General features: G+C 38.2%; 1 protein-coding gene, 1 long non-coding RNA gene and 1 pseudogene across 5 annotated transcripts in view; 1 reads left to right on the forward strand and 2 right to left on the reverse strand.

Moving 5' to 3' along the window:
* LOC145470734 (uncharacterized) overlaps positions 1 to 9,500 on the reverse strand; it is a 258,742-nt gene that overhangs the window by 224,843 nt on the left and 24,399 nt on the right. The gene's annotated exons all lie outside the window — the stretch shown is intronic.
* On the forward strand, positions 5,120 to 6,979 carry LOC145470720 (uncharacterized; annotated as a pseudogene).
* Positions 7,081 to 9,500, reverse strand: LOC145470730 (G2/M phase-specific E3 ubiquitin-protein ligase-like). Of its 4 annotated transcripts, none has more exons than XM_081454556.1 (5): positions 9,451 to 9,500; positions 9,004 to 9,037; positions 8,715 to 8,862; positions 8,252 to 8,378; positions 7,081 to 7,451 (listed from the first exon to the last, which is right to left on the reverse strand). In XM_081454556.1, coding segments are annotated over exons 2-5 (555 nt in total). In that variant the 5' UTR covers positions 9,006 to 9,037; positions 9,451 to 9,500; the 3' UTR covers positions 7,081 to 7,173. The 4 variants fall into 4 exon arrangements, with proteins under 4 accessions (XP_081310682.1, XP_081310683.1, XP_081310680.1 ...); XM_081454557.1 differs by having other exon boundaries at positions 9,004 to 9,036; positions 9,371 to 9,458; XM_081454554.1 differs by lacking the exon at positions 9,004 to 9,037 and having other exon boundaries at positions 9,372 to 9,494.

A 9,500-nucleotide genomic window follows, 5' to 3' on the forward strand; every position in this document is an offset into this window, starting at 1 on the left:
ATGTTTTTTTGTTCATTTTATACCTTTCAATCAGCTTATATAAAGCTTAATCTTTTGGGTGCTTTCAACAACAACAATAATAACAATTTATTTCAGTATTCCCATATGAGTACATGGTGTTACCAAAAATATAAAACAGCCAAAATGATGTAACTATAAAATTAGTATTTGGCATTGGTATACATGTAGAGGTGCCTGGTGTGAAGAGAGTGATTCATATTGGTGTGCCACAGTGCACATTATGGAAGATTTTTTTTAGGAAACTGGATGAACAAAATGAATGGGAAATAATGCAATATTCATGTTACTTCATGCTAATAATAAGGCTCTTCAGCCTGTTATTCGACCATGTACAACAACAAATCTCGAATGCATACTTTCTACTTCTTGTGGTTGATCAGAACATCAACCACATAGCTTTACTATTAACGATGGTTCTATCTCCATCTCCTTTTTTTCAGTATTATTTATTGAACTGCAAGAGCAACATTCCTATTTGAATTATCCATATATTGTTATCCTTTGAAGAATTTGTGTCGCACTATTATGGTCTGAAAATTAACAAAGAATAGTAAATAATGGCAGGAAATAAATAATCTTTCAAAGGCTAACCAAAAGATTATGATATTTTTCTTATGGGGATATTATCGTAACTCTGTACACCTATAATGTTTGATTTGTTTTTAGTAGAGTTTCCAAATTACATTTGGAAACCCACTAGTCTGATGATTCATTCATCATTTATATTTTGTTCACAGTTATTTGCATTGATGATAAATTATTGTTATTTACTGATTAATGTTATTGTGAAGGAATAAAGTTTTGCTAATTGCAGTTGCTTCCTAACTAAAGTGGGGAGAGAGGAAAGGGCCTCAAATTTCAGCTATGGTTATTTATGGTTATTTTCCTTTACTCATCATTTCCACAAGTAAATTATTAAAAAAAAAAAAAAAATTTGGGTCGGGGCTCTGAAGCAAACTAAACTCTTGCCTGACCACAAAAGGTTTGTTCGTGTTTTTTTGAGGGGGGAGACTATAGGGGAGGTCTCAATAATTAAAGAGAGGGGAGCTAGAAAACAGATATTATATATATCTATAACAGCAGAAGCTTCTTAACAGGTACACGTAGTACCAGATACATACATAACAATCTGTGGAAGAAACAAACCAAATTTCATGTTCAGACCATTTGCTACATCATCCAAGTACATAGCAGAGTATTATAACACGGACCTTTGACTCATTTGGGCAATTTAATATCATTCAATACATTTTGGACTGCTAGAATCTGATTTGCTTGATCTTTGAGAGAGAGAAGACTCACCTTCAGATTTCCAGTGCCACATTTGCTCAGCAACAGTGATATTTCTTCGTCTTTCCACCAGGCTCTAAGTTTCCTTTAGAGCTTTTCATAAAGGAAGACAAACGTTTTTTGAAACCCACTGCCGATTCGAATTTAATTTTATGATTTCTTGGGGTATGGTCAGCGACAAAGTAATTGTTGTATTAGCTGCTTGATTCTCAGAGTTTTAAACGTTTCTTCCCACCTTCTCGGCTGCTACAACAAAGGACGATGATTACGATCGAGAATTACATCGTTGCAGGCGATGTACTTCTTTGGTTACGTGAAAAATTTTACGATTCCTTCGGATCGATCGGGAATGGTCACCATTTGTTTTGCTTTTTTTTCGTAAAGCTCGCCTGTGTAAACTGAGCGAAGGTGCCGCCATTCGGGCCGGAAGTAAAATGGAATGCGTAGAGCTTTGTAATTTTCACTTCTGCTGCGCATTCATTTTTTGTCAGCCAATGAAAAAATTCGAATTTTTGGGTGCATCCAGAGCTACTCGTCAACGACATTTTAAGACGAGTAGCACTGGGGACGAGAATGACTTCAGTTCTCGTCGCCTGAATCAATTATGGAAGGCCTACCTTTCTTCTGTGGTTGAGGCTGCGACTTTTCATTGTCTTTGGAGAAGAAATTTGAAGGTGCATATCTTGTGTAATTCTGCCATCGATTTCTTTTGAGTTGTGAAACTCCCTCGAGTGTACGATGCCAAGTGGACAGTACGTTTTTTTTCTTTTAAATGCCGTTCAATGGTATGATTTTAAGGGGTCCAGCTCGTTATCATCTCCGTTTCTTTTTGTAACCTCGGCGTAGGACTCAATACTCAGGACCTTGTCAAGTTCTGGCAGCGCCATTTGTTTTAACTAAAGATATTTCCAAGATGGCGGGACTGGCACCGGCTTCGTAAGACGTTCGTCCATTCACTATCTTGTGCAGTGTGGCGTATGTTGACTATGTTTATTCACAGCAACAGAGTTGAGCTGTTTTGTTGCTTCGTTTGAAACTACCGGAAACCTGGAAACATCTACCTTCTTGAGATGACTCTGAATTTGTTGTTGTGTGGTTTTCGTTTGTTTATGTTTTACTGGACTCAGTATCATACGGATCTTAAGCAGATGTTGAAGAAAAATCGCCAAAATATTCGTCAAAATGGACACTGAAAGCTGGGAACTTCCATTAAAGTAGGTCTTCAGCCTAAAGGAGCTCATAATCGTCATTCAGAAACTAATTAATTAAATTTGTCAAATTTTTTGGAAAAAAAGCTACAATAACAACAAAGTCTTGGCAATAGTATTTGCAAAATTCTCCACACAGTGGCTTTTTGCCTTTCATTTTCCAGAAATTTTATTGATTACTGTAAACTAATCTTGAAATCTGATGGGTTGTTATGTTTTACTGGCCCATTCTCATGGGCTGAGAAAAAGATGCGATTTAGAGCAAAAAATAGTGCGATTCGTGAATAAATCGAACCATTGAGAGCCAATCAGATTGCAAGGATAACCAGTGATTTCAAAATGGATTTAATAAAAACATTAATGGTGAGTATATAATTTAATCTTGTTGCCCTTCGCCAACGGAACAATTACCTTCCTAAAGTTAAGTTCTTCCTTTCGCTCGCAATAATATTCTCTTTGCTGTGTTATAAACACCTTCGTTCATAAACCAAAGAGTCGTAGTTTTGCCGTAATCTCTGCGATGGAAAGTTTCAGTGAAGGATTAAGAAATAATTTTGCGCAATTAGTTCGTAAGATGTTTGCGCTGAATTTGTTTGCTATTTCCTGTTCTTCTCGTTACCCGTTGCTCTCAGGTCATACGAGCTTTGGTCGCTCCTTCGGGCCCTGGTAGCAACAGTGTAACTTGGAAGTACATTTGAGGATGACCCGCCGAACGAAAGAAGAGATTGAAATAAACGAGGAGTTAGTGTTACTCAACAATGGAGATGGCAACGAGATAAGAATTTTAATTTCATAACTTTCGATTAAAATGGTGGCAATATATTGTTGTAAGGATTGCTTGACGAGGCTTTTTTTTCCATAGGCAGCCCAAGCTCTCTCTATGAACCACACAAGCAACACAATATGGCATCGAATTATGAGGGTTTATATGGGATTTTCTACAAGATATCCATGGAGGTAGTTAAGAGTGAAACTTCTCAGTAAAACTGGTCTACCTTATTCCATACGTGTGTTGTTTGCTCCTGGTGTGGTTATTTTACCGATTGAACTTGATTTAAGCGACTTTTTTGAATTCCGAGTTTCCCTTTATAAAGAGAGGACAAGGCGAAACACCTCAGTTGGAACAGCCTGTCGAACGAAGTCAAAAATCCCAGGCTAAAATGTACCCACGGTCACAAATCCACCGCGTGTACCATTTGTATTATCGTCTGACAGAGAAAGATATGAAATGGCAAGCTACTAACAGTTGCTGATCAAAATCGATTGGATATAAAATTGAACTCGGTTAGTTGAAAAGGTATTTCACGTTTACTTTGCGAGATTTGAAAATCCATTTCGGAATTAAATTTCATTTTGTCGTCTATTTCATCCATTTGCCATTTCACCTTTTTCATGTCTCGAGGAACTCTTGCATCATCTCGCACAAAAACCAGCGCGAAGTTCGTTGAAAAATGAAATTTGAGACTGTTTGGCAAACATTTGAGATGGAAAAACTATGTTGAAATACCAAAACTGCTTTTCAATGCGAGGTGATGCAGTAGTTTTGACGCGATTCTGTCAACTCTTGCCTTTGAAACATTTTTGTGATCAAAAACTTCTGAAGGGCAAGCTGTTAAATTTTTTCTCAAAAACGTTGTAAGGGGAAACGCTGGGCAAATTTTTCAAATTTTCCCGCCAAAAGTCTTAATTTTTAAACCCGAATTTTTTCCATCTCACGTTTTAATTCAATTTTACTGATTTTCAATTAATTAATTAGTTACTTATTGCAGAACAATAAAATTTAATGAAATGAAAAAAGCAAGTGGTGGTTTTTGTGTACATTATCTTAGCATTGTCAAGAAATATTAAAGACAATAAAAATACTACTGCAAGTAGTAGTCAATTACACACAGGTCTTCAATATAACTTTTATTGGTTTTTTACTATAATACAATAGCTGTTATTACAGTTGAGCCCACGTTTCAGCGGTGTTACTTTCAGTGCGCGCGAAAGCGAGGCTTTCGGGTCAAACGAAAATACCTCAACAAAGGATCGTCTGTCCTTTTGACCTGTGGACTGTTCTCTTCGTGTGTGTTTGCGGATCTGGTCGTTCATCTGGCCTGATTCTGTCGTGAAAAACATGGTAAGGCGCTGCATTGTTTATGGACGTGTTAACAGAAGTAACAAGCCCGAATGTTCAAAACTGTCGTGGCATTCTTTACCTATAAACAATGCTAAGTTTCTTCGAACTTGGTTGCGTAAAATGAAGAGAAAAGACCCTCCCGTGTCGAAACATTCTTACCTCTGCAGTGAGCACTTTTCTGAAGATTGTTTTATGCGGTGTGTGGGAGGAAAAAGGTATCTGAAAAGTACGGTGGCCCATTAGGGACAACTTTACAAACCAGAAAAACACAAAATAACAAAAAAATATCACTGCAAACTAAATCAAAGATACTACGAATGAAGTCAAACCAGCACTGCCAATGAAAGATCGAATGCACTCCTACAATTAACGCATGCACACCGCCAAAAATTAAACGCACACTGCAAATGAAAGCAAAACGCACACTGCTAAGAAAAGTGAATTGCAGACTGCAAATGAAAGCAAAATCAATCCCCAAATAAAGTAAAAAAAAAAAATCTCACTGCAAAAAAGCTGAACACACACTGCAAATGAAAGCAAAATCAACACTGCAAACAAAAGTTAACCGTACGCCACAAATGAAAGGGAAAAAAACTATGCGCACGCATTTCAACGAGAAGGCCTGAGACCTAGTAGTAAGCTATAAGATTCGCGCCCTTTTTCGAAGACAGAATTTAATAAATATGGCGTCCAGTGGAAACTCGAGTAGCTCCAGCGAAGACGAATCGGCTGAAACAACTCAACACGGCGATTTACCTCGTGGGTCAGAAAGAGATGTTATTACGTATTACTTTTACAGAGGTCTTACGTATAGGCATATAACTCTGATGTTGGAGAAGCAACATAATATTACAATGAATCAGCGAACTCTTAAGCGAAGGCTGAAAGACTACGGACTTAAGAGACGTGAAAAAGTAGACGAGGAGCTCAAGGAACGCGTCAGGGATCTCATTTTACAAGACATATGTTCTGGTCCTGATAGCCTTAATGGCTACAGGACTATGTGGCATGTCTTGCGTCTCAGACACCGGATTAATGTTCCACGGCGATTAGCAGAGTCACTATTAAAGGAGGTCGATCCTAAGGGAGTGGAACACAGAAGGAGCCGTTGCCTTCAGCGCAGGATGTATGTGTCACCTGGATCCAACTTCCGCTGGCACATGGACGGGTACGATAAACTAAAGCCGTTTGGCTTTTCCATTCACGGCTGTGTCGACGGCTTTAGCCGAAGAATTATTTGGCTCGAGGTCCAACGATCGAACAAAAATCCAAAGCGTGTAGCAAGCTATTTCATCAAGCATGTCAAAGCAGCACACGGATGTCCAATGCGCGTCTATACTGACCCCAGCACTGAAAACGGTCTGGTTGCTGGAATACAGTGCTATTTGACGGCTGAAGGATTGGATGAATATGCAGGATCGAAGGCTCACAAGTATGTATCGAGCACTAGGAATCAACGTATTGAATGTCAATGGTCACATTACAGAAAACAACGTTGAAGTTGGTGGATCGACTTCTTTCAAGACCTTCATGAATCGGATATTCTCGATCTGACCAGTGACTTGCATAAAGAGGCTATTTGGTTTTGTTTTGCTGATCTGCTCCAGACTGATCTAGATAAGGTAAAGGAATATTGGAACAGTCACCGGATCAGGAAGTCAAAGCATGCCACTGTTTCCGATGTTCCTGACATGATGTACTTCCTGCCTGAGGATTTTGGACAGAGCGACTGCTTGGTTCCAGTATCCCCACACAAGATCACAGAAATGGAAAATAGGTTTGAAGGATTCGATAATGAAGATGATGAAACTGACCCAGTTTTCTGCGAGTATTTTCAATACGTCATGGAAAAAAATAGCTTATCCCACCCTACAAGCATTCTGGAAGCAGGAATTCTTTTTTGAGAAGCTAATCAAGTTCGCAAAAGGTGAACCCTAAATTCTCATGTTCTGTGACCGGCCAAAACACTTTGCTAAGGGCTCCTGTGGAGAGAGGAAGGAGGCAAGAACATAATAGTTCACGCACTGCTTCCAGCCAAATAACATATTGTGGGGTAGCAGAAAATATCCCTACTCACCCCAAGGCCTTGGAAAGTCCATGGGGGAGGGGACTTTCCAAATCCAAAATCTTCAAAGAAAAAAGTTTGAACCAAAAGTGGAATATCCGGAAGGCTGGGGTCAAACCAACAACAAACCTCTGCGGGAGGAGTATGGATATTATCTGGAATAACACAATCATTTCTCACCATAAAATGGTGAGGGGCATCCTCTTCAATGGGATATGGGTATCATTTCACCTTCCTAGTGTAATGCAAACAAGTTTGCATGTTCATTAACTATGTTTCATTTCTGCATCTATGTCTGAGATACACTGAGAATTTTGAACAACCCATCTTCAGTGACACATGCATGTAATCCAAACAACAGGCTGCTTGCAAGTTACAGAATTTTAACAAATTTATTGACACCATTAACACTCAAACATTCTGTCAGAAATGGCTTTGGCCAACACTTGGAAACAACAAAAGGTCATCTAAACTCTGCCAAAGGTCTTTTCGTGTGTTATTGCAGTGTCCATGTTAAATTTAAAATCACTGTATGTGGTCATGTGAGCCACCGGTAACTGTACCCAAAGGGCACAAGTAGAAACTGTTGGGAAACAAATTTGCTGGTCAGTGCTGCAATGAATGAATTTTACTGTTATGCCAAAGCTCTTCTTCTCTGAGGGTAAAATTGGCCTCATGGTTTTCCCAGTAAGAAACTGGAAAATATCTTTAACACTCACAGGGCTGTTGGTAGACTCATTGTCCCCTGTACAATAAGACAAAATATAAAAAGCTATCAGTACTAGTTTATGCTAACAACTAGAAACAAATCTATCAGTACTGGTTTATGATAGGTCTCTTTTCACTCTCTAGATTGTGAGTGAAACACAAAATGAGATATACTAACTCTGGGAGAGGGAAGTTACCCCCCTATAAATATTGCAGGTGTGGTTGATGAAAATTTTAAAAACACCCCTAAAACAACAAGAACAACAGCAACTTCATTTCACCTCAAAGGTACCAGACTCTCATTTGGTGGGTGTTGCCTCCTAAGAGGCACAAATTAAAAAAAACACTGGCATTACTGTTTAAAAGGGAATAATTCAGAAACAAAAGCTATTTGCAAAACAAAAAACCTTTCCAGTTACTTCCATTTTTTACATCCATAAACTTAAAGGTACCAGGACAGCTCTAGCAGCAGTCATTTAGGGTTAAAGAACCCTCAGTGGTAACAATCCACAAATGGTACCCATGAGATCCCTGGCCTTTTTTGGGAGAGTATTAGCTGTTAGCTCTTGGAGAATGATGGCCATGTCCTGGCAGCATGTCCCCATATATGGTATTTTCTTAAAAAAACAAAAAACAAAAAAGCAAACAAATCGATAACATTTATCGCTTTAGCCAAAAGTGGACTTTTATAGGCAACCCTGACTCACTTTGGCATCCTAAACACCACTCTTGGAAGAATTGCTGTTCAGATTAAAATCGCTATTAAGGAATATACACTCATTTTGAAAATTGCAATTTTTGCATTGAATGGCCAATTTGAGATAATAAGGTACTCACAACTGTCTTCTGTTTCTTCAACATATCGATTGAAATGAGCCATTACAGCTGTTTCTTTTACTTTCTTTGTGGACCCTGATTGTGAGTATTCAGCATTTAATGTGTTCATCAAGTATGTAGATGTGACCTGCATTCAAACCAAAACATTTAATCAGACCATTAACTTTGGGAATTCATTTGGGAAACCAAATAAACTGTTCAGTTATATAGTAAAGAATTTAATACAAAAATTATATGCCAAAGGATGAGGGTGAACAACAAAAACAAGACAGGGGATACATGACTGATTGTGTGGAACACAGCTGTCTAGGTACATCAATAAACTCAAATGCTCATCCCTTTGAATGGCAAAATCTTCCAAACTTAGTGAGGGACATAAACAGCACAAGTGATTAAAAGGGAGGAAGGAAAACTTTACAAAGATAAAAAAAAACAAGGCAGGTGTCATCCAGGAAACTCTTACATTGTAATCCTCTCCTGGTACAAAGAGTTTTTGCATCAGTGAAGGATATTCTTCCATGTATCTCAGAAAACCGTGAAGCTTCAGCCCCTCTCTCATCTGATCAAGCTCAGCTTTCACTTGCATAATGGTGTTCTGAAGTGTTATAACCCTAAAAACAAATTCTCTCTGTTACATATGCAAAGTCAACCATGACATGCAATATCACTGTCAAATTTGAAGTGAACAAATGCGGAAAAGTTTCTGATCCCTAGGTAGTTTCTTTAAAAACTGTTAGATAATCAGTACTTACATCTATTTCACATTTCAGATTTCAGGGTGTTTTCCCGAAGTTATAGAAACAAAGGTAGAGGTTAGGGAGAACAGTGCAAAACTGAACCACTGTCAGCTGTTTCCATTTCTGTTTGACATTCTCCCAACTAACTAGTACATGTCTTTCCTTGATCTTTTAAATACACAGAAAAAATGTTCTATTTATTAGTAATTGTTTAATCCATGAAAAAGCTGCAGCATTTCAATGGAGTTACAGAGAATCGCTGCCTTTGGCCAAAGTAGTCCATAATAGCTGACAAAGGACATGGATGTAGCATTTCAAATGAAGCAATTACATGCAAAAATGCAGCAGTTAAATACATCTTGGGATACTGTAAATGCTTGTACCTTACAATAGTGTCCTTTTTCTCCAAAGAAATTTTGGATGTAAAGCCAGTATTCATTAAAACATCCATATTTGCATCATCTTGGAAAATGACTTGTAGTTCTTCATCGCAGTTCACTTCTTTAACCTGG

The sequence above is a fragment of the Orbicella franksi genome, chromosome 15 (genome assembly GCF_964199315.1).
Source record: "Orbicella franksi chromosome 15, jaOrbFran1.1, whole genome shotgun sequence".
In the NCBI taxonomy this organism is placed as follows: domain Eukaryota; kingdom Metazoa; phylum Cnidaria; class Anthozoa; order Scleractinia; family Merulinidae; genus Orbicella; species Orbicella franksi.